General features: G+C 41.6%; 1 protein-coding gene across 3 annotated transcripts in view; it reads left to right on the top strand.

The window, feature by feature from the left end:
* The window catches only part of AZIN1 (antizyme inhibitor 1), a 34,979-nt gene extending 9,680 nt beyond the window's left edge, over positions 1-25,299 (top strand). For all 3 annotated transcript variants that reach the window (XM_053244084.1, XM_053244086.1, XM_053244085.1), the window contains exons 2-12: positions 1,838-1,975; positions 9,552-9,749; positions 9,966-10,139; positions 12,076-12,248; positions 14,169-14,303; positions 15,915-15,996; positions 17,695-17,769; positions 20,373-20,538; positions 21,175-21,290; positions 21,454-21,668; positions 23,082-25,299. In XM_053244084.1, coding sequence (XP_053100059.1) covers positions 9,648-9,749; positions 9,966-10,139; positions 12,076-12,248; positions 14,169-14,303; positions 15,915-15,996; positions 17,695-17,769; positions 20,373-20,538; positions 21,175-21,290; positions 21,454-21,668; positions 23,082-23,193 — 1,350 coding nt within the window. In that variant the 5' untranslated portion in view covers positions 1,838-1,975; positions 9,552-9,647 and the 3' untranslated portion in view covers positions 23,194-25,299. The remainder of the gene's footprint in view (positions 1-1,837; positions 1,976-9,551; positions 9,750-9,965; positions 10,140-12,075; positions 12,249-14,168; positions 14,304-15,914; positions 15,997-17,694; positions 17,770-20,372; positions 20,539-21,174; positions 21,291-21,453; positions 21,669-23,081) is intronic.
* The last annotated feature ends 541 nt before the right edge of the window (positions 25,300-25,840 follow it).

Below are 25,840 nucleotides of genomic sequence, written 5' to 3'. Positions count from 1 at the left end.
TGTAACACATCTCACAGAAAAGTGAATGACAATGAATCAGACTCCCAAAGAGCTTTTAGAATCAGCTTGCCTCTCAAGAACAAAAAGCCACTGATGCTTGTAGCTTTTGCCTTCTTGAGGTTAGTATCTAGTTTCCAGCAACCAGAAGCTACAAAAGAGAGGTTATTTTAAATTATCCGTATTCTGTATATTTTTAGCCACTAAAATTGAATGCTTTTAACCTGCCTAGCTTTACATCCTCTCATTTGGAACTTAACACATGCCCCTTGGAGAATACACCCTGTAGCAGATTTCCATGGAACAGCCCTGGTGGATTAGGCCCAAGGCCCATCCAGCCCAGCCCCCCATTTCACACAGTGGCCCACCAGATGCCACTGTGAGGCCCAAAGGCTAGAGGTGAAGGCACGCTCTCTCTCTTGCTGTTGCTCCCCTACAATTGGTATTTAGAAGCATCTTGCCTCTGAGGCTGGAGGTGACCTATAGTCACCAGACTAGCCATCATTTTAAATCATTCAAACTCTTTCTATTTTTAATCTAAGCTTGCTGGTTCTTGTTGAACTCCAGATGGCATAGAAGTATGTGATCCTTTATCTTAATTCTCTGATCCTGTCCCACCCCACCCGTATTACCGGGTTTGCATGATGCTGGCTGGCTCTGTTGGGCTCCACCATCTCCCCACATCTACACACTGCAGGGGAAGATTGATAGGAGTGCCCAAGTCCTTCAGGGCAGCTCGGCCATTGATGAACTTCTCTTTATGGAACCTCAGCGTTTCCCTGGACACAGTGTGAACATGATTGACTTAATATTTGATGATCTAAAGATCTCAGCATTAAAATGTAGAAACCCAAGTCTTCAAAACAGTTCCTCTTTCTTTTTGAGCTTGTCATGATCGCAGTTCCACCGTCACCCAGGAATCTTTGATGGCAAGAACGTATTGCAAGCCAAATGCTCTGCACTTTTGTTGGCACTGCCTCATTAATTGTGAATTGGCTTCTCCCCACACTGTCTTCAAACCCCAATGTTTATTTACCAAACAAGAAGACTCTAATAAGGCATTCCTGACGTAAACCTGCATTGAGCTGAAATGTGATTTAGGTGCAACACTTTTGAGAGCTACTTTTATCTTTTGGTTTGAAACATACTGAAGATCTGTTTTGTACAAGAAGAGTCTTACAATTCCAGCTCTGAAACCATGAATTGTAAGATGAAGCACTCTCTTCTAATACAGTTCTACTCTTGGAATGCTTAAAAGGGAGAATCATGGAGGCATACAGCTGTGTTTTTCCTCCCTCTTTTTAATTTTCCCATGTGGTGCATGCTGTCATGCTTTGCAGTTGTTACACACAGCTTAGCTCATTAGTTCCCAATGTTATTCTCTGATACAAATGGGCACTATGATCTAGAGAGCGTTGCTGCTTTATGTGCACAGGTAGATTTTGTTTTCCCCCCTGCTTCCAGAGTGGCTCCTGCACAGCATGGATTTTAAAACAAGTGCAAGCTTCAGAATATTGGTGTGGCATGAAGAGGTGCTGTTAAAGAAAGAGGAAAACATGTATATGCTTCTGGGACACTCTTACCAAGGAGGAATAGGGCGTATGGCTGAATGGTGTTTATTTCTGGAAATTGGGCCTTGGGCAACTGATGTTGCTACTGCAACCTGAAAAGCACAATTTATGTACACATTTCTGTATACAAAACTCTGTATACTGTGCTTTTGTATACAAAAGCACAATTTGTATACAAAGATGCATGTATTATGTGAAGATAAGGTTTTGTGGATTGGATGTGCTTCATTACAACACATGAATGTTTAATAGATGTATTTTCTTCACAGGGCAAACTCTCTGACCAGGTTTACAACTATCCAGAGGGTTTAGGAGAAGTGCTTTATCGAGAACAGTTCGACTTCAACGCTGAGCCACCTTGGGAACCTAGCTGATGATAGTAGGGTTCCATCTCCTAACTTGTCCATGTAAGTTGTCGTCTTCTTGGTCTACATTGTTATGGCTGAGTACAAGAGAAGTCTAACCACTCAAACAATAAACAATTCGTCACATGAGTCAACAGTCAGGAGCTGTTTATTACTTATTTATTATTTATTTATTAATTATTCTATTTCTATACCGCCCTTCCAAAAATAGCTCAGTTATTTCTAGAATTTGGTTTACTTTCTTTTGATCTAGATAAATAGGGAGATGTGTGATCTTGATTCTAATGCAGGTAAACACTGATCATTGTTTTGGCTTTTGTGATAGTATGTGTTCACACTTCAACCACCCTTCAAATCTATTAGCTGCTTTCCCTGAGACCTACTTCTCACAAAGCATCAAGGAAATTATTTATGTTCACTTGCTGCATCAGTGTGCTAATTGGAAGATAATGAGTGTTCAGAGGAGATTTGAATTATCTTCTTCTTGTGTTACACATAATAGTTATTGCTAAATAAGAAAGCACCACTTGTAGAGTATAGCCTCCAAGGCATGTCTTTCATTCACTTTCACAAGTAGGTGTAGTTTAACTACTGAAAAATACTGGATTCTCTGTTGGATAGAAGTTATATGCCAGTTACAAATGTATTGGAAAATTATAGAGGGAGAAGAACAGGAAGTAGACCTGTTACTGTATTTCTGAGTCATCACAGAAGTAAATCCAGATGAGCCGACCTTATCTTTTTATCAGACTACTACCACTAATATACTTGTTTTGTTGGTATTAAAATTAATAAACACTTCCAAAATAAAATGACTATTCTGGAGAGAATGTCCTATTAGCTAATAAACAATGTGCTAGCAAAGAAAAGGACACTCAACTGAATCTGTAAACAAATTTATTTATTTATTTATTTATTTATTTATTTATTTATTTACATTTCTAGCCCACCCTATACCCAAAGGTCTCAGAGCAGGTTACAATAAAAACAGTATAAAACATAATTAAAATTCAGAATCATAAAATCAAAAATACAGTAAAAAATACATTCTACTACAGGTGGGCCTTGTTATCTGTGGGGTTTCCATTCTCTGCTACAAATGCGGATAATGGTTTGAACTGTGCATAATGAGACCTGAAGTCAGTGGGAATTGGGGGGGGGGTTAGGTTCCTGGAGGGCAAAAAAATGCTTTAAAAGGCAGAAATAAGAGAAAAGAAGTAACTTACTATGCTCTCCAGGTCTCCAGCTGTCCAGCAGTGCCCCCTCAAACCCCCAATTTGGCCAATTTTTTTTTAAACAAAAGAGCCACAAAATGGCTCCTCTCAACAAAATAGTGGCCAGAAATGACCTATGTGATCATTTCCAGCCACCTAGGAACTGCGGATATGTGGATTCTAACCCTTTTGTAAACTGCATATACCAGTGGTTTCCAAACAGGGAGCCTCCAGATATTGCTGAACTACAACTCCCATCAGCCCCGGCTACAGTTTATTGTGGCTGGGGATGATGGGAGCTGTAGTTCAGCAACATCTGGAGGCTCCCAGTTTGGGAACCACTAGCATATACCGAGATTGGGTCTCCATTGCCCAACCTGTGGATAAATGAAAGTTATGAGGACCATGAGTGACGAGGTCCACCGGTGTATTACAGAAAAGGAGAATAGCAGACCAATGCAGAGGCTAGGTGTCATTTGAACTGGAAAACATCATTTTAGTGTCTGTCAAAAATGCTTTGTTTACACAAAGTTTACATAGAAGTACACTGGCTGTCATTCTGAGCAGCATTCGATATACGTAAGGAGCTGCCTCTGTGGAAGACTCTGTCAAAGAGCTCAGCCCAGCTGCTGAGCAGTAAAACATGCAGAGGGAGGGGAGGACAGTGAATTTCACTGCTCTCCCTCCAAAAGTACTTTTTAGCTTCATAAATATGTCCCAGAGGGCTGCAGCCAAAAAGTACTTTTGGTGAGAGAAGAGAGCAGCGAAAATTACTACTCCTCCCCCTCCTCATGCTTGGCAACGCACTGGGCTGAGCTCTGTTGCAGTCTTTCGTGGATGCAGCTCCTGCTACATATTCCTAATGCTGCTCAGAATGCCAGCCACTGAATTTGCCTTTATTACATTGCTGTTATTTTGACAAGTAACCCACTTGAGCAGTCTAGTTAGAAGCCTGTAGGCCAAGTTGAGATGGCTTGAAGCTTGTAAATTCCCTTTCCCCCCCGCCCCCCACCTCTCATGTTCAGATTCCCTCTCTCCCTTCTTTGCTTTCTGTGGCATCTGACCTGGGCAAATTGTGGCTACCACAAACTGTAGTTTGCTTGCTAACCAGAACTGGACACCACTGTTGCAAAAGTGCTTCCATTTCTGGTTTGGAGATAGTTTGGACAAACCAGGAAGAGATGGAGGGAATCTGAGTGCACAAGGAGGGAGTGTGTGAGCCCAAAGCCCATTTACAATGGCCAAACCATGGCTTGATTGTTGCCTTTGAACTACTTTATTGTGCATTTGGTATGTTAACTGGTTTTAATTGTTTTTATTCTGTTGTAAACCACCCTAAGCCATTTTTGGAGGGGCGGTATATAAATTGAATGAAGGAATGAATGTGGCAAGCTATCCTCATGCCAATGAGGGAAGCATTTCAAAAGAATAGGGAACATTGGTAACTGTGTCCTGGCAAACCCCGGAAATCTCTGGGACTCCGCTTGACACACAAGAGATGTTGCAACTGCTTTGACCACCAAGCCCAACAGTCTTGGCAGAGGCTGCACAGCCACAGGGCCCTTATCCTGGATTTACCTGGACTCACTTGCTTGTGCTGGCTCTGTGTTGGCAAAGCAAGGTTTGTGGATTCCACCCACGGGCTATAAAAGCAAGTAACAACTTGCAGTTATTATTTTTTAAAAGTTCTTTTTCTCATGCCCAACAGATCTGGAGTGTTTAATATCTGTGAAGTGTTGATCGGTTAACCTTCCTTGCCACATAGTTCCCTAAGGTTACATTGAAGTGGGAGCTTACCATAGGTTAATGCATTCTAAACGTACTTCAAACTTTTAATCAGACTGTTCAAAAGAAAAAGAGACAAATGTTTATCCTGTGTGGCAGCTTTCCTTCAGTCTTTAATAAGTCCTTGTTCTTATCTGAACTTGGCTTCTTATAAGTCAGCCTGTTCTGCAACAATATTGCCTGAGCCTAGGAGATGTTGTCCTTGTGCAGCTGCTCATAGGATCAGGTCACCAGTTACTTTACAGTGCCAGAGGGGATCTCATGTCTGAACAGATTTAGACTCCTTTGAAGATAAGAAGATTCTCAAACTTGTATTCCCATTAAAGGTCTGCCTGACAAAGAGCCTTTTGGATGGGCTGATATCTCAAAGGTTGTTCATGCTGGCTCCACACATGGTTTCCTTCCCTAGTGTTTGTTGCTTGGTGTCTAGGCACCACTCTCCTCGCAGATGATCCAACGGCAGCCCTGGGCGACTGGATCGGCCGCCCACACGACTGCCGCCTCTGTCACGGAGCCGGCAGGGGCTGCGGGGATTGGGGGCCACATGGCCCCCGAAAGTTCCAGGATGCCCCACACAAGCGTGCGAGGCATCTTGGAGAGACCCCTGAGCCCGGGAGGCTGTCTGCAGCCTCCCAGTCGGGGGTCTACTCGTGTGTCGCCATGGTGTGGAGCTGCGCTGTGGCAGCACACAATCAGGAAACCTGGGTTAGCGGAGCGCTTGCTCCAGTGACCTGAGCCAAGGGGAAGGCTACTTTGGTGAGCTAGCCGCCAGAGAGCCACTGGGCTTGCCCGCGAGCCCGCTGGTTCTCACGATGGGGAAAAACCGGGCTGAGCTTCTTTAGCCCGGTTTCCCCCCATCGTGAGAATAGCCTCTAGCTGTTGTTTTGCAGTAAGATCTGTTCTCAAAGTACCAAACTACTTAGCTTAGTCATCTCTACTAAATTAAATCCTAATCAAACAAATGTTCGCCAGTGAATACTCTTGCATCTTGGGTGTGCCTAAGCTCGGAAGAGCCTTGACACACCCAGTTTGTGTGTGAGCTGACTAATAGGCACCCTGGTGCTCTGTTATAAAATGATTTATTGAGGAAAAAGTCAATTATACATTAAACATAATGAGACTGCTTAGAGCAGAGTATTAATTAAAATTGGCTCGTCTGGGTGTATGTTTAAATCCCCATTAAATCTTTTTCTTCCTTCTGTTTTCATCTTCAGCAGGTAGTGTAAAGGAGATACTACCAGTGCCTTCAGCTCTTGCCCCATTTTGCCCCTAACTTAGTTTCTCCCCATCATTTTTTGGGAAGACCTCTCTGCCACATTCATTTAGTGAGTGAGTGAGAGAGAGAGAATGAGAACATGAACTGGAGTTAGCTAATGCTTGGTCCCCTTTCCCACCAATCAGTTTGGGAAAGTGGTGGTTGAGAGCTAGAGGCTTCCCCTGTCCCAACTTTTTCATATTTAGAGGAAGAGAGCTGGTCTTGTATAAACTGTCCCCTTTGCTAAGCAGGGTCCACCCTGGTTTGCATTTGAATGGGAGACTACATGTGTGAACATTGTAAGATATTATCCTTAGGGGATGAGGCCACTCTGGGAAGGGCAGCTACAGGCTTGCATGCCGAAAGTTCCAAGTTCCCTCCCTGGCAGCTCCAAGATAGGGCTGAGAGAGACTCCTGCCTGTAACCTTGGAGAAGCTGCTGCCAGTTTGTTTCATCAATATTGCGCTAGATGGACCAATGGTCTGACTCAGTATAAGGCAGCTTCCTATGTTACATATTTGGTGAACTCTGGAACTTTGGGCAGTAGATCTTCTTTGTATAAACAAGAATAAGTTACAAACTTAAGCAAAACTATTTTGGCTGGTAGCTTTGATAGCTAAATATTTTTCCATGGTAACTATTAGAATAGTAACTATTTAAGGTAATATATTACTGAAGAAAGTGGACACACAAACATTATACTAGAACATTTATTGTTCAGCAGAGCCTACTCTGTCTATATTAAGTTTGCTGCTTATATCTCTGCCGTATAACTTTGGTATTAATGGAGTTGCTCTTACCTCTGAAAAGTAGAGAGGCTATATCCCAGCAGTCCAAACTTTATTTTATGTAATTTAATATTCATATTTTATACAGCCTTCCATAAGGCATCCCAAGGCGGCTTACAAAAGTTAATATGCTATAAGACCACTGTTCCCTCTAACAGGGATTCCCAGATGTTGACTACAACTCCCATAATTCCCAGCCTAAAGCCACTGCATCTGGGGATGTTGGGAGCTGTAGTGAACAACATCTGGGAATCCCTGTGTATAAAACTCTCATAAAAATCACATTTAAACCCTTAAAATAGGTTAAACAGTAAAAACGATACAACTCCAAAAAACAACCATAAAAAAGACAAACTGAAACCGGAGAGCAGCCCCTAAGGGGTAAAAGCCTGAACAAATAAAAAGGTCTTTAGGTTTTTAAAAGCAGCCACAGATGTCAAAGAGCAGCCATTCCCTGGGAGAGTATTCGGGTTCTCTCTTCTCTGTCTACTAAAAGGCAGGATCCTTGTAGCTAGGTGTCAGTTCCCAACATTGGGCTCTGCCCCTGTGCAGCAGCCACCACAGAAGGGTTTTTCAACTCCATGAGGCACCCATCGCTCCACCCATTGCATGGGGTTCTCTTGATGAGATATGCAGCTGGGCACAGGACTAGCAGGCACCTTCCACTTCCTCCTTAAAGGCAGATTTCCCCACTGCCTCCATAGTGGGCAGTTGCAGATTTAATTGGTTCAGTGTGGTGGGGGTGGCTATGAAAGCTTGCAAGTGGGATGTGCACGGAACTGGCGATGGCTGGTTTGACGGGGTCGGGGTTACCTTACTCCCCCTGCCACTGTTTCCCCTGCCAGCGCTGTGAGTAAAAATGCCCCTATGGGGCAGCAGCGTACCTCCTTGCTGTCCCAGTGTGCGATGGATGGGAAGTGCTTGGTGTGCTTGCGCGTTTGAGTGCAGCGTACACACCGAGCACTTCCGGTCCCACATGCACTGGGGTGGCAAGGAGGTATGCTGCCGCCCCATGGGAACTTTTGTACTCACTGCGCTGGCAGGGGGAAGAGCACCGTCCCTGCTCCTTAAAGGTAACACCCCCTTCTGTCAAACCACCGGACCTTTGAACCGGTTCGGAGGTCTGTAAAAGGGCCTCCGAACTGGTTCGTGCACATCCTTACATGCAAGTTTTCAGTTCAGAATTTCCCACTGGGCAGAATGGAAAAGTGCCTAAGAGCTTTATACAGAAGAAGTCACTAGTGCAAGTACTTCAGTCATGTCAGATTGTAGCAGGATCACAAGTGTTCGGACATAGTGCAAAGCACATGTTTGCTCAGTGGTAGAGCATCTGCTTTGCATCCAGAAGGTCTCAGGTTCACTCTCTGGCATCTTCAGGTATTGCTGTGGAAGACTTCTGCCTGAAACCTTGGAGAACTGCTGCCAGTCAGTGTAGGCCAGGGGTTCCTAACCTAGGCTACTTCCATGTTCAGAGGCAGGAAGCCTCCTTATATCAGTTGTGTTCCAGAGTAAAGGCAGGGGAGAGGGTGTGCCCTCACCTCTTGCCTGTGAGCTTCTCAGAGGCAGCTGAGGGGCCACTGTGGGAAACAGGGTGCTGGATTAGATAGGCCTTGGGCCTGAACCAGCAAAGACTGTTCTTAAGTTCACAACTGTAGAAACATAGTGTTATAATGATCCTCAAACCAGGATCTATCTATCTTCTATCCACTGTCACGAGTGTCAAGCGAGGCTTTACAGATCTTTTTTTCTTGGGCATGTCTTCCGAAGGTCGTGCAACTGTGCTGTTTACTATAGAAAAGAAGTCTGGCGGGGAAACAAAGGCTGCCCCGACTCAGATATTTGAGCTTGTTAAGTGAGTCTTGAGTTGGTGGGTGATTGAACTGCATGTTGGAGAGTCAGATGTGAACTGACGACCACCATCCAAACTGGGTCTGGGATCAGTTAACTTATTTTAAGTCCACTTTATCGCAGTAGTAAAAACTCTACAGGTGGAATTTAACAACTAATCTCCAGGTTGAGCAGAATATCATATAGAATCCTTTTGGGACTGTACTCCTTCATACTGCTTGTGAAAAACATGGGATTGCTAGGCTAGAATTTCTTCCTCGTGCTGTGCTTGTTTACTACGTGTAGGGTTTGGCTACCAGTGATCCAAACTGGTAAAATCTCAGAAAGATTCTATCATACATCTTTGCTGAATATGTAGCTAAGGTTTTAAGCCTTGTTTTGCAACACAGGAGAACCCGTTATTCGGGTTTGTGTGTGTTGCTCTGTGAAACAAAATGGCAGCTTGAAGTGACCTCTGCGGTCACTTCTGGCCCTCTAGGAACTGTGGATACATGGATTATAACCCCTTTGTATCCGCAGATACTGAAAAAGGGTGTCAATGAGACACCCTGTGGATTTGCGGAACCGCAAATAGCAGTTCCGCGAATAACGAGGTTCTCCTGTACTACACTAGAAGTATGTTTTACATTGTTAGTGGTCCTCTGATGGAGGGGAGGGGGAAGAATAAATGTTTGGTTCTATTTTGCTGTGGTTGTAATAACTAATGTATGTGTTATCTTTTCTGCCAGTTTGTTGCATAACTTAAGGACCCGGCTCTAAGGCTTTGCAGCCTATCCCTTGTGTTTCTTGGTTTATGACTGTCGGCTTTGTGGAATACGGCTGAGATGAAAGGATTTCTTGAGGATGCAAACTACTCTATTGGCTTACTGGATGACGGAGTAAATAAGGCAGATGTAATTGACAACTACATATATGAACATACCCTTGTAAGTGTACCGCTTTGTCAGTACCTGTTTTCACCATTCATATTTTTAAAGGTTACAATCACATAAAGATTCTCAGAACTGGGTCATAACTGAGTAGTCGGGGAAACAGGCCAAATGACTGATAAGTAATTGACAAAAGAGGAAATGTCTGTGTAGAACTATATTTTTTTGTAACTCTTCAACTGTAGACCTAAACATTTTTGTTTTGTTTTGTAGACTGGAAAAAATGCTTTTTTGGTCGGTGATCTGGGAAAGCTAATCAAACGGCATATCCACTGGCAGAATGTGATGGCACCAATAAAACCATTTTATAGTGTAAAATGTAACTCCACTCCAGGCGTACTTGAGATTCTGGCAGCTCTTGGAACTGGGTTTGCTTGTTCAAGTAAAGTGAGTGTTTTTTGTGTCTTTCTAATCTTCTGGCACTTTGGTAGATGATGGCTACTCCCGTATGAAGCTGCCTGCTCCTTAAGATTAGATTCATAGGCCCTGCTCCAGGTGCCCTCACCTTCAGAGCAGGGGGGATGAAAATTAATGAATCTTTGAGGTGATCCATGTCCCCTCACATTGTGGGTTCTGCACCGGTACACTAGCTCAGGCACAGAACTCACGTTGTGAGTGAACATAGATTACCAGAAAGATCACCTGTCACAGGTAAGCAACCTGCTCCCCCCCCCCGAAAAGGGTAAATGAAATGTTGAATTTCAAATAGTCATGTAAAAACAAAATTAAATCTTATTACAAATATGCTCCGACAACACTTAGGTCTCCTAAAAATAACTCTCCAGCACACATACTGAGTTGCTTACCAGTCAAACATGGGCATTCATTTCAGTTTCGTCTCATTAAAGTGGCTCTAGCCTGTCCAATAGTGCCCAGCTTGCTTTTGGAGATTTCTGGGCTTTCAATTTCTGTTTCTAACAGACTAAATTCACATATGCAGAGACATGCTGGATAGGAGGAGCAGTTGTTTTGTGGTGGCTAAGCCAGAGAAGTCAAGGCAGACACACAATATAGGGAAGGCGGTGGAGCAGAAAAACAGTGGCCGATATGAGGAGGAAAATTACTCAAAGTAGCCCCATTGAAATTTAAAAGAGAAGTTAACCATTGCTTAAAAGGAAGGTATTATTCCGGATACCGCTTCCTATATTTGCCCACGCTTTGCCACAGAAAAACTGTCCTAGCTGTCTGGGAATATTTTGAAGAAATAGCACATTTTCCTTTTTATCCAGGGAAGGCAAATGTAAACAGTACAACAAGGAGATGCAGGGCAGCTTGACACAAATAACTAGTACATTTATTCATTACATATTATGGACATCACATAATATAAAACATCAAATTATCTTTAAAAATTACACTAAGTACACCCTCCTAGATTGTGTAAATGCTTATTTTAGTGATCAGACTTACACCATTGTTTAATGAATATGTGCAGAAGTATCCATGAGAAGCTTAATTTAGACTTTTTTACTTTTGGTGATTCAACACAAACCACACTGCCGCAGATTAGATGGGTGAACTGGAGATTTCTGTGGTGCCCTACTTAGGGAACATGCCCCCCAAAGACATTCATACAGTGCCAACTTTATCTTTAGTGTCCCGTAAAGACAGTTTTATTCTTCTGTACTTCCAGTGGTTGATCTGTGGCTGATTTTTTAATTGGTTGTGCTATTTCAACTAATTTGTGGGATTTCTTGTTCTAGTCTGATGCTGTATTGCATGTTTAACATCTTGTGGGCTGTTTTGGAATTTTTTTTTATGATGAAAAGATGGAATACAAACATCTTAAATGTATGGAGTTCATATTCTTGTTAATAGTATTGTTTACAGAGGTGTCCTGGAGCATCTCTAATCTAAATTACTTGGATTCCATTATACCTAAAAGACTACTGCCTCTTTTCCAATTGTGATCTCCAAGATCAACTAAGAATGGCCTTTTATCCACTGATGAGCAACTTTAGCTGTTTGCATGCCGTATTTGGACATCAAGTGTATGTAGCAGGGCTACATAGCAGTAACAGTTTCATTAATGTGGAACTCTTCCCTGAAAGACTTACAAGCCTAAGTATGAACACCTTTCAGAAGCATTGTAAGTCCCCATCCTTTTTAAAAATAGGACTGGCCCAGGATTCTTTTAATTATAGATCCTGGGTTGGGGTGTGTTTGGTTTTTGTGTGTGTGGTTTAAAAGGCTCTGTAGAAAGCTTTACCATTTATCACTGTTTAGAACCAATACTGTGTTAAAATAGAACCTTACTTAATTTCTACATCTACCTGACCACCTTTGTAATTTGTTGATTTTTGTTTGTTTTGTTTTTTTCCAGACGGAAATGGCATTGGTTCAAGACTTGGGCATTTCTCCTGAAAATATTATATTCACAAATCCTTGCAAACAAGCTTCTCAGATAAAATATGCAGCAAAAATTGGAGTAAACATTTTGACATGTGACAGTGAACTAGAGTTAAAGAAAATTGCTAGAAATCATCCACATGCAAAGTAAGTGTGAAGACATTTGTTGATTGTTACAATATATGGTTATCACTAACCATAACTCTGAGGAGATAACTTAAAGATTACTCTACAAGAAGGTATTAATAGGCATCTCTTTAAAATTTGAGAGTTGGACCCTAATACTAGTGAGGTGTGTTTGGGCATTATAGTTTGTTGCCTTTGAACATTCTGTTGATTTTCAGTAACACTGTTTTATCAAGAGACCTTAGAACTTGATACAGAAACCGCTCCTGCCAAGATCATGTGGGCAGACAGTATTAACAAATACATATACACCATTCTTTGCATGGGACTCTGGCACCATGATGGGATGTACTGTATATTTGTTCCAACTACCATATGTGAAAATTGCCTCAAGAGCTGGTACAGAAGGTTTTGCGGGGTGGGGGAATCATAGAAAAACTGGAACAGTTCCCATTTGCTGTGTGGTGCTGAACCAGTGATGCACGTCAAGCTTCGTTCTAGATTACTGGGGTAGCTTCACATGAAAGGAGCAACAAAGATATGGCGAAGGACTATCTGGAAGCAGATAAGTCAGTTAGTGGTAAGTAAGTGCCTGTTTGAAATAGTGGACTACCAAGGGTGCATGTCAACTCCTGGCTTGCTTCAGCTGCTTAGAATGCTGGCAGACTTGGTGCTAACAAGTATTCATCCACGAAATTAATGCTGCAGTTTGGCACTTCTCTTCCTATGTTCTCATACAATGGGAATTATAGGTGGCAACTTCAGTAAAAGCAGATACTTCAACACCAGCAATGGTTATGCGGTCATTCTTGTGAGCTATGTAAATAGGCACAGAACTAGCACAGCCATTGGTCAATCATGGGAATCCATAGTATATTCCCTAAAATAAGTTACAGTAGACTTTTCCTAAGAATGTCGTACAGACATTTAGAACTTTGGATGAATGAGACATTTAGAGCTTTGGATGAATCACTTATGAAAATCAGTGTTAATAACTAATTAAGGCCTAAGTTTGCAAATAATGATTCACCATTCTGGAGACCAAAGATTTATCATGCTCTTACCTATGCACTGTTAAGTTCTAGTTTCTGGTTAGTTGTAAGCTCCCTTGTCTTCAAAACAAATGTTCCTTACCAACCCATTCTAGTTGATTAGAAAAGAGGAGAGCTGGTCTTGTGGCAGCAAGCATGACTTGTCCCCTTAGCTAAGCAGGGTCTTCCCTGGTTGCATATGAATGGGAGACTTGACATGTGGAGTACTGTAAGATATTCCCCTCAGGGGATGGAGCTGCTCTGGGAAGAGCAGAAGGTTCTGAGTTCCCTCCCTGGCAACTCCCAATATAGGGCTGAGAGAGATTCCTGTCTGCAACCTTGGAGAAGGCGCTGCCAGTCTGTGAAGACAATACTGAGTTAGATAGACCAATGGTCTGACTCAGTATATGGCAGCTTCCTATGTTACTAAGTGAAATGAAGTCCTATTATACTGGAGCTAATAAAACTAGGATAAATGCTTTAAAATGCCTATCATGTAGTGGGCGGGGGCATCTGATGCCTTCTACTTTAAAGCAGCCATTTTTAAAAAACAAAATGACCAGCCCTTTTCAAAACAAAGATATTTTGTAAAGAGTATCATTCAGAGGAACTTTTGACGGCATCTAAGGTAATGTATTTTTATTCCAGCATTCAACAGACTTTCTGCTACATCAGAGTCTTTAGCTGCTGCTTTTCCAAATCCCTTATCCTTTTTGACTCCATGTTTTAGGCCCTAATTGCTAGTTTTCTCTCTGTACAGGATTGTTTTTATTAGGTTCCCTTGATTCGTCCATCGACTGAGCTGGAGTACTGGCAACATAATCAACATACTTCTGACAGTCTTCAGGCTTCACATGTGCTGATGCTGCTGTAAACCAACTGTGCCCCAATCATCTTCCCCTTCTCTTAGGCTCTTGCTTCATATTGCCACAGAAGACATTCATGGAGATGAAGAGATGAGCATGAAGTTTGGCACCACCCTGAAGAACTGTCGGCATCTCATGGAATGTGCTAAGGAGCTGGATGTCCAAATAGTTGGTGTTAAGTGAGTAGGCTTGTCAGTTTGCTTTTCTCTTCCCTCTGTCTTGATCTGCTATTGATGCAAAATAAAAAAGCAGCTGAGGTATGCTGTTACTAATGTTGAAAGACTCATGATAGAAGAGCATTTGAAATGTCCATAAAACTAACCATCTCTCTCAATAAATACTTTCCCAGTCTTACTGGGAAAGTATTTACTAATTTTATTAGTAAAATTGCCTTATTTCTGTCCCATTGGACATCCAAGTAAAGCAGGGTGATAATATGGGACATATTAGTGCTAAGAACGGAAGGAGACTGATTTCTTCAAGGATAATTGGTTTCTACCCTCTTCAGAATAAAGTATTGCCTTGCATACTGCATAGCAAGCTGTCTGTCTAAGCAACAGGTGTGTTCGCTGCTTCAGCGGCATTTTACATCCTGCTGGCACAGCTTGCAAAGGCGGGGAGGCTCTATGCTTACTAAGGCATGCATCTTTGCACTTCCACTGCTACTCCCATTGGAGGTAGTAGCGGAAATGCAAAGATGCAGTCCTTAGGACAGTGCTGATGTATTAGCAGGGTTTAAAGTGCCATAAAAGCCACAAGTATGCCTGTTGCTTCAACTGGCAGATCGCTTCAAGATATGCAGGCCACTAAATATTTGTCCTATATGTAACATAAGATACAGTGAAAATTCAAGTTTTCATTTTAAGCGAAACTTTTATCTTACTGCATGATAAAACAGATCTTTAAAAGTTGAGTCTTTAAGTAACTATCTAGACTGGACCATGTCAGCATGTATGGTAGATGGAAGTCACTGATCCTTTTTTTTTTTTTTAAAGCAAAAAATCCCGTTTCAACAAAGCTTAGAATTATATGTGCTTAGGATCACGGACAGAGTTTATCTTGGTTTGCAGGTTGACTGTTGCCTATCTAGACTAACTTAATTGGTCTAAATTGCCAGCTTGCCTTGATTAAGTGCAGGTGCCTGTAATGAGAGAACTGAGAATAATTTGTGTGTCTTTCCTTTAAACATGAGATTATAAAATTTAATTTTGAGTGTTACATAGTTGTAACCAATGTGTAAACTGTGTGGGGCTAAAACTAAGCTTGTTCAGGCAATACCTCATCCTTGGGAGCAGACTCCAGATTTGTTTATCCCAAAAGAGAAGTGTCTGAATGAATTCAGAAGGAACTGCATTTGACATATGGGATTAATTCTGGCAAAATGGAATCCGCTTTCTTGAACCCACTGTGCACTATCTCCTGGGTAGAGTCCTGGAGTCTAAGTACCATTTGAACAGGCTGTCTGATCTGATTATTTTTGCAGCTATTTACAGGCTTGCATACATTTCTTATTAAAACTGTGGTACATCGACATAGTTTCCAGTTGCAAAAATGAATGGCTTCTTGTGGCATTGGTGTAGATTGCATGCATTAGTGCAGTGGTTCCCAAACTAGGGGCCTCCAGATGTTGCTGGACTACAATTCCCATCATCTCCAGCTATGAGAGATACAGTATTGCCTCAAACACTTTTTCAAAAGGGAACTGCCCTGCAATCTTCTGCAGGTCTTCTGTTAGTTTATCTAAGTAATGATCTTGGTAACACTAAAAGTTAGTCTGTTCTGTTTTCCAGATTTCATGTGTCAAACTCTTGCAAGGAACCTCAAGTATACAAACATGCCATTTCTGATGCTCACTGTGTGTTTGATATGGCTGTAAGTGAATTATTGCATTGGTATATGCTTGTTATATGGTATATATTGAGCATAATCAAATGATACTAAAACAGTGTTTTCTAAATGGGACTCAGCCCTTCTCTGCAATGTTAAACATTCATGGCCTATACCAAACTAATCAGAATTCCTTGCATAAAAGAGGTTTTATCATTTTAAAGTTAGTTCTAAAATGCTTCAGAACAGATCTAAAAAATACTTCCTCTTGAGACAGAAAACTCCCCTTAAATTGAAAACATGTACCTTTTTTTTAGCGATAGTGGCTTGGATTCAGTGCTGTGATGATGAGTGGAAGGCACTTCTGGTTGCACTGGGGGTGTATATGAGAAATTTATGCAGACTTTCCTTCCTGCCACTGCAGCTCGCTAGTTACATGTCACACTGATCCTTAGGGACACCCACTTAGGAGACAAGGAAGCTCTACACACGATCTGTGGGTAGAGCCTAATCGGGCTCTGTGGGGAGAGGGCTTAGCCTGCTCTCCCCGCAGATGAGCAGAGAGCTCGGCCGGATCAGCTGCCCACGTGATTACCGGCTCCGTCATGGAGCCAGTCCGGGTGGCGGGGATTGGGGGCCCCCCGGATGTCCCAAAATGCCCCACGCGAGTGTGCGGGGCATTCTGTGGAGACCACCCAGGCCGGGAGGCTTGCTGCAGCCTCCCGGTCAGGGGTCTACTTGTGGGTCGCCGCAGTACGGAGCCGCGCCATGGCGACTCACGATCCGAAGAATGGGGCTAGCGGAGTGCTCACTCTGCTAACCTCGTTTAAGGGGAGGGGTGTTTTGAGAGGTTTGCTGCTGGGAGCTGTTGCAGCACACAACCTCCCCAAAGCGGGCTGGGCTCTATTCGCCCACATTTGGGAGGTCGTGAGATTAGCCTCATGGGCTGCAGCAGAAGACCTGTTCTGCAAGCTTTACCTGTAGTTGGATCCAAGTCATGGTATTTTGTTAAACTTGACCACACCATATTCTGGAACAAAGGAAGCTGCCTTGTTCTTAGTCAAACCACTAGTCCATCTAGCTCAGTATTTTCTACACTGACTGACAGCAGCTCTCCAGCAGAGCAGATGAGGATCTTTCCTTGTCCTACTGGGAGATGCCAGGGATTGAACCTGGGACTTCCCTCATGCAAAGCAGGCGCTGTACCATTGAATTACAGCTCCTCCTCTAATGTGGCTTATGGGTACCTGCACAGATATTTTTTATAATGTGTGGCATTAAATCCTACTATCTTTTATTATGTAACTGCTCAAATTGGAATAAGATATTTGGAGAGATTGCTATTTTGTTTAAGAACAATTTTGTTTGAGAGGAGAGCTGGTCTTGTGGTAGCAAGCATGATTTGTCCCCTTAAACTAAGCAGGATCCACCCTGGTTGCATATGAATGGGAGACTAGATGTGTGAGCGCTGTAAGATCTTCCCCTTAGGGGATGGAGCCACTCTGGGAAGAACAAAAGGTTCCAAGTTCCTTCCCTGGCATCTCCAAGATAGAACTGAGAGAGATTCCTGCCTGCAACCTTGGAGAAGCCTCTGCCACTCTGTGAAGACAATACTGAGCTAGATAGACCAATGGTCTGACTCAGTATATGGCAGCTTCCTATGTTCCTATGTAACCTACATTACTATATGAAACAGAAAACTGATCTCTTCTGGGCACTAAACTTCCTGCACTTTCATTCTAGGAAGAATTTGGCTTTACCATGAACATGCTGAATATTGGCGGAGGATTCACAGATTATGAACTTGACTTGGAAAAGGTATGAAAACCTAATGCGACTTTCCCTTTTCCTATAGAATTTGTAATGCATGGTTTTATATTTCAGTTAGTTAAGACTTCCTTTTACATCCACATGAGATTTTATACAGCAGAGGTACAGAGACCTTTAGTTGGCTAGCAGAATTAGAAAGGAAGCATACCGTCCTATATTCCAACTGAGCGATTCAGATTTAATTCCTAATATTGTATTAGGGTGCAGAGGATCAAGACTGTAGTGCCAGAAGAGCTACATCTGATGGCTAACAGGGTACTGGACTAAGCTAAGCATGAAAGCCACTGTTACTTTGCAGACAGTTTGGTAACTCGTTTCTGGAGGATGGAGTGGCATACTTACTGTATTGGTATCCAGTGTATTGGATTTGTGTAGAGGATAATGTGGAAGCTTTGATATCTACGATATATTAAGTTTTTTCTTCCTCTAGCTTGTTCAAGTTGCTTTAAGGGCTACTGGCAACTTAACCCTCATAACAGTTTGGGTTTAGAAGTTGACTCTGGTGTATGAAAATGTTTTCTGCTACATTCATGGAGACTGTTGCTGGCTGGTGGTCCCAATTTGCCTCTTCCCCATCTGAGCATTTTTGTAAAATGGCATTGGGGTCTGCTAGACACCAGTGAATAATATAACTCATGTTATATTGCTGTAGCATTAAAAGTGCTAACCATTCAGTATGTTTTATTCACACCGGTATGAGGCTTAGAGTTTAAGGAAGAAATACTGTACAATTAATTATTCTTTTACAATTTCATTTTCAAAACAATTTTCTTTCAAGTTGGAGTAATTGTCAAATATCTCATTGTATTAACTGGAGTCTATTTGACTTCATATCCAATTAGAAACTTGTTTTAAAAGCACACTAAACTTAGAACTGTACATTACAAGCTGGTGTTTTTTTTGTTTTTTGTTTAAATCAAAAATAGCTTTGGGGCAAGAACTTCTGCAGCTACTTGAAATTAAACAGACAGGCCAGGATCTAAAATCCCATAAGTAGAGGAGCAAATCCCAATTGCGTAGCATATGCTGACAACTACCATCCGTTATCACAGGGCCATGATTATGTGAACTTTTAATACACAAGTATATCATCTGCACTCCTGTTTTTCTTGCAATGTATTATATATTGCCGTATGTGAATAGTGGTGCAAGTATCCTTCCAGTGGTGGAGTGATTTTGGCAGTGGCCTTTGTTCTAAATGTGGCCACCCCCTTTCTTCCCCACTGCCCTGGGCCCCACAGCCACCTTAGTTGCCATCTCCATGGCAGCTCACCTCTCCCATCACTGGGCCTCCATCCTCTTCTGTTGCTGCCACTGGCAGGAGCTCCTAAAGCTTCAGAAGTCACAGTGGTGGCTCCTAAGCTTTGGCTGACTGCTGCACACTATAAAAATGTCACAGCTCAACACCAGGCTATGACATCTTTAAAGCACGCAGCAGCTGGGCAAAACTTAGGAGCCGTCACTGCAACTTCTGGAGTGTTAAGAGCCACCATGGAGGTGGGAAACCAGAGGACTTGGGGGCAGGGGAGAGTGGCAGCAGGCAAGCGGCCCCTTGCAGTGAGTGGCTTGTGTTCCTAGAACACATCCACTCAAACATAGGTACACCTCCGTAGCCTTCCATTTCAATGAAAATATTGGGGAAAACACTGTGTGTTTTGGCTTCCTAGTCTGTACACCAAGGTCTAAAGGTTCTCATGTTTTCATTTATATGTTAAGAGCTACTCTGCATGTTTGGAGTGGGGGAGGCATGGGAATGGGAATGTTTCTTAATTGTACTAGTAACTTACAGTACAAGGGTTTATAGATTGCATGTTAAATTTCTATCTTCAAAGTTACTCAAGCTTTTATTTATTGAATTTATATACTGCCTAGTATAGAAATCTCTAGGTGGTTTACAAAATTAAAACATACAATATAACACATTCAAAATTCATAAAAAGATAAAAGATGGCTTTTAGATGGCTGCTTAGATTAAAGCAGGCTTTTGACATTAATGGCCTTTGAAAACAAGACCATTCTTAGTAGGACTGAGCTCCATAGCTAGGACACAGAGGAAGGGAAGAAACGGCTTGATGGAGCAGTGGTATTTTGCTTGGGATGTTGTGCTAAAACTTACATGTTGACATCCAGACTAAGTGGCTCATAAGTAGTCCCACTGAAATTAATGGAACAAATTGGTGGTGGTCTGTGTATTTCAGTGGGATTACTCATGAGCCACTTAGACTGAAGCAAGTTGTATGGCTGACATCCAAATTATTAAATGAGTTCTGAAATATTTTTAAATGCTAGATCAGCAATCACATTTAAAGGGCTATAAATAAGATATTAAATGAAACGACACAGAGGGAAGAAATCTTGAACTTGCTGGTAAATTGTGGGAGGGAATATCATTTTTGCTCTTTACTCTCCACCTGGTAAGAATTACTAAATGCAGGTGGAGGTAGCCATCCAAGTTCTGGTGCAAGGCTCGACTTGGCAAGGACCAAACATGAAACTTTAATAGCTGGCTAAGAGTTGTCAGTTGCTATCTTCTGAACTTGTTGTGTATAGAGTGAAGCCTTCAAATAAAATATTTCCCTTCTATCTTCTAGGTTAATCATGTTGTCAGTCCGTTGCTTGAAAAGTACTTTCCAGAAGAATCTGGTATAAATGTGATTGCAGAGCCTGGATGCTATTATGTTTCATCTGCATTTACTCTGGCAGTTAATATTATTGCCAAGAAAGCTGCCCAATGTGATAAACCTCTACTCTCTGAAAGTAAGCAAAACCTGTTGTGCCTTTAAAGATTACAGAGACTCCACATTACTCTGGATGCTAGGCAGAAATTAAGCCTTTCATCAAATAGCTTGTTTCCTTTTTCATGCTGCTCCAAAGCTCTTCTGAGTTTTCTGTCTGCTCCAGTATTTGAGCTGGTTCCTATTTAAAAGGTCTTTGCTTCTCTGAACCAGTGAGGAAGCAGGACTCAGAAGAGGGACACTTCACTCTTTGGGAACTAGACCACGCTGCTTTTGTAGAAACCTACTGTTTTGAAAGTTTTGCCTGTAGGGTTGTACATAAAATTTTTAACATTTGAGACTTCAGTGTTTGTAGTCAGTATTGTCAACTTACATGTTGATTGGAGGGTACACTTGCATTATGCTTGTGTTCAGGCTGCGTTAAATGACAGAGTTGTAGAATGCTTATTTTAATGCAGTGCAACTGAGGGTGTAGGTCATCTAGTTTATCTAAATGATTCTCCATACTTGTGTCTCACCTCCTGATACTCCATTATGTTCCCTGTTCACATGAATGTTCCATATGCTCCTGAAATGCTTGTGTAACTTTTTAAAAGAGCAGACTATAAATTGTTATCTACTGTGCAACAGTTAATAAAATATAACTTTTTTTTTACAGTGGAGCAAACCAGGAGTGATGAACCAGCCTTCATGTACTACATGAATGATGGTGTTTATGGCTCTTTTGCAAGTAAATTATCTGAGAATTTGAATGCTATCCCGGAGGTTCACAAGGTAGGCCACAGTCTTCAAACAACTCACTTTGTAGTATTAATTCACAATAATTGGGCTACTTGCAAAAAAGCAGAAATAAATTGACACATGACAAACTATTCCTCTCAATTACCTATAGGATAAATTATGCATAAATCTAACTGTTGAAACTGTTCTTATGTAGAAATACAAGGAAGATGAGCTTCTGTTTGCAAGCAGCCTTTGGGGTCCATCCTGTGATGAGCTTGATCAAATTGTGGAAAACTGTCTTCTCCCTGAGCTGAACATTGGAGATTGGCTGCTCTTTGACAAGATGGGTTCTGGTACTTTGGGTGAACAGTCTGCTTTTAATGACTTTCAGAGGCCACCAGTTTACTACATAATGTCAATCAGTGACTGGTAAGATTTTCTTGCATTCAATTTTATTGATTGATTGATTGATTGATTTGATTTATATACCGCCCTTCCAAAATGGCTCAGGATACTTCTGGAATAACTTTGAAACTTTAAAGAAATATTGTATTTGATATTTCATGAAGATAAGCATTTGTAGGTAACAACACAGGTATCTAAGCATTACATTTAAATAGTTTGTCTCAAAATATCTTTGTGGAATGTTCGTGTATTCAGTTTTCCCCCAAGAAGTGCCTCTTCTTGCAACAGATGTTTATATTCAGAGAACCAGTGTAATGAGGTGGCTGGAATTCTGGATGTGGACATAGATAAACCCAGGTTGCAATGTCCATTCAGCTTTTAAGCTCACTGATTACCCTTTTGGACCAGTAAATAACTCTCAATGTAACCATCCTCACAGTATACAAACACAACAAATGAATACTTGTGCATGTATTTTAGCACATGTACAAGCTATATGCTTGGATCTTCTTTCAGCCTCTATTAGAAGGCTGTCGAACAGGCTGCCTTACTGTCTTTGCATATGTTCAAGTTACCATATAGGTCTGTGTTTAAAAACTGCTGTCCATTCATACCTATGCCTTAACTTAGGTCATGAGTAGTACAGATGCCACAAGAAGCCCTCCTGGTGCACCACAAATAGGGGTGCAATTCCATTGATCTGGGCAGAGCGTTAGAAGTATATAAATATTTGTAGTAATAGCTTTAGAAATTGTTTGCAAGGTTGAGTCTGCACAGCAGCAAGTAGAAGTTTTAAGCTAGGGGAAGACTGGTTCTTGTGGACATAAAGATCCCTGCCATAAGGAACTCTTGTTACCATATCTGCACATACTGCTCTTCTAACTCTCTTGCTGTTGTGGCTTTATGTACTGCCTTAAGTTGACTACTACTTATCTGGACCAAGTTGCTACTTGCTACTAAGTAGTTGCAAGGCTATGTAGAACTATTCATAAGAGTAAGGTGCATGTGGCTATCTGCCATTAAAGTCTGCTGAATAAATTGATGTTAGCAATACTGGAGTATTATATATATATATACACACACACACGGTTAACCTGTTTGGTCTACCATGGTGCCCCTTTATTTGAACTGCAACACAGTTTGTAAATGGGAACTGAAATAATCAAAATGCTAAACTGCTCAAATATTCTTACAAACACTGCCCCCCCATCCCCCAATCTGACTTGCAGACTTATTAGTTTTTGATAGCATAAGAGTTGGACATAACTAGGCAGCTTAATTTGTAATTTTGATTGCAGAATTGACTTGCAGAATAAATGGCAAGGAGAAAAGGAAGGTATGAATGACTGGTTGATTGAACAGCCAGAAACTACTTTGAATTTGAAAACTTCTGTTTTTCTCCATTTTGCCTGAATACTTGTGTGTGTTCTGCCTCAGGTGCGAGATGCAAGACGCTGGATTCACCTCTGACACATTGATGAAGAATTTCTTCTTTGTGCCTTCTTGTGTTCAGCTGAGCCCTGAAGACCGCTTTTCTACTGCAGCTTAAACAGGCATTAATGCTTCATTTAGCTTTGCAGTTGCACTTCTGTAGTCTTGTCTGGTCACAACATTCCAGTTGGGAAGAAAAATGGAACAATCTTGAATGAATTATTTGAAAACTTGAAATCAATTGGGACCAGGCAAAACCAGATACAACTACAATTCACTGGGGGAATAAGGGTTAAATAATATACAAACTTGTCAGATAATTCAATCCCTCAGCATTTAAATAATATGCAACAAAATGGATGACTTGGTTGAGATGGAAACCCATCACTTGGGTTCTTCGTTCAAACAGTTTACATACAAGTACAGTTTTTATACTAAGGATTTCTGTTAGAAAGTCTTGTAAAGTTGTCTTTTCCCACAGATATATGAAATGTCAGTGGGAAATGAGTGTGACTTCATTAGCTATGTTTAGTGTATTTAGAACGTGTAAATTTGTGCTTTGAACTGTAGTTTAATAAATGTAAAATTGCATCCTAGTATTTGTTGTATTTCACCCTGGCCGAGTCCCACCCCTGTATGATTGCAATAAAATTGTGTAGATTTTCCTGTTCTCCTCCCATCCACCTCTCATGACATGAGCCTCTCTCCCTGCCCAGCTAGCATAGGGAAGAGGGGCTAAGCAGCAAAAGATAGTTTAAGTACAGAAAGGTCTAAGATAACCACTCAGACTTTTCAACATTTTAAATTGGCAGAACATGGCATCATGAATAAAAGTTGAAGGTGACTTGTGATTTTTCTTATGTATGACAGGATTTTAACACCAAAATGTTAAACATGAATTTGCAGGTGCTAAGAGTCAGTCTACAGGAGGGTAAAATACCCAGAGAAGGCTGAGTTAATTGCTCTGCTCTTTTGTCTTTTGGAAGCAAGCCTGTAATCTATCCATACCTGGGAGTGAGGTCTGTCGAGCTCAGAGGGGTTTAACTTCTGCATAAACATAAGATTGGGCTCCAAACTTCCAACTTTTCACAAAAGCTAGTAAAACTACAAGTAGCTTTGTACACCATCCAGCCTTTAACACAGGAATTAGGCTGCTCCAAATACAATGGCCAACATCCAGACTAATGGTGTGCATAGGGGGAAATGTTCCTTATCTCCCATTCCCTCTACAGCCCACTGTGCCTTCCAAAAGTATGTCCAGGGTTCCTCCCACAACCCTTAGGGACATATTTTCAGGTGGCATTGTGGGCTGTAGAGGGAATGGGAGATAAGGAACATTTCCCCCTATGCACACCATTAGTCCTGGTGTCAGCCAGTGAGAGTACACTTGGAACTATCTATCCGCACTCCATCAGCTAGACTTGAACATGAGAAATATTTAAGCTTTTACTCCATTGCTACTTAGACTCCTTCTACCCTTTGATTTCTCATTTTAATTTATTTTGCTAACCTAGTAGCCTTGGTAGTGATTTTTTAAATGCATCAAGCCAGAGTTAATTTGAAAATGCAGTTTAGTATTCCTAACTAATTTGGTGATGTAAAATGGGCTGCCAACTACAAATGCATTTTGATACTAGTGCCAACTGGCAGGAAGGTCTCTCCCCCACCCCTTGAATGGAGATAATCTATCTCTTTTCTAGTTGAAGGGGTCAGGGAATACTTCTTCCAGCCTGATGATCCTAAAATGATAGGTACTAAACATGAGATGCTTTTCACTTATGTGAACAGTTTTCACAGTTAAATATAACTCTGAGCACCAAATACAGCTGTGAGCATTAAAGCACAAAGGAAAAACCAGAAGCTGATTGCAATTCTCAAGTTAGGAAAATATATGTTCAGTTTTTAGCCTTTTGATGCAAGATCTGTCAGGGATCTATCAGGCAAGAAAAAGGGGAACAGCTGTCCTATCAATCCCCAAGCCTCTCGCTAAAGATGCCCCAGATTCTGCTATAAAGTGTTAGAACTGCTGTGAGTTTAACTAACTCTGTTGTAAATGGTACAGTCAGCTTGGAAATGTCTGTATTGTATTTGACAGTTTGCCATAAAAACTGGTTTGAACTTGGTATGTATTTGAATTTTGAAACCTATCTTTTCTGTTTACAATATTGTAATATCAGTTTTGGAATAATTCAAATATAAAACTGAATGATTTCTATATAGCAAACTAACTGTAATAGAGCTCTCTCTTGTACAATTAGTTGCTTAGACTGTTTTTCATTATGCACAAAGATCTGCATGCATACACAATGGGAAGTGTGTTATGGAACTGGAACTGCACTGCTTGTAGAAACTAGCACCAAGAACCAGTTGAAAGCGGGGGTTGTTGCTAAAATAGACCTGAGAAATATCAGCAGCCGAGTCACTGGTGGGGATAGTGCAAACCCATGAAAAGTCCTTAACACTCATTTTCATTTGAAACCCTATCCAGATAGGAACATAGGAAGCTGCCATCTACTGAGTCAGACCATAGGTCCATCTCGCTCAGTATTGTCTACACAGACTGGCAGCAGCTTCTCCAAGGTTACAGGCAGGAATCTCTCTCAGCCCTATCTTGGAGATGCTGCCAGGGAGGGAACTTGGAGCCTAGAGGCTCTTCCCAGAGTGGCTCCATCCCCTAAGGGGAATATCTTACAGCACTCACACTTCTAGTCTCCCTTTCATATGCAACCAGGGCGGATCCTGCTTAGTTTAAGGGGACAAGTCAT

The sequence above is a fragment of the Hemicordylus capensis genome, chromosome 4, assembly GCF_027244095.1.
Source record: "Hemicordylus capensis ecotype Gifberg chromosome 4, rHemCap1.1.pri, whole genome shotgun sequence".
Lineage (NCBI taxonomy): Eukaryota > Metazoa > Chordata > Lepidosauria > Squamata > Cordylidae > Hemicordylus > Hemicordylus capensis.
The sequence above is the reverse complement of the archived record's forward strand: the minus strand, read 5'-3'. Positions and strand labels throughout refer to the sequence as shown.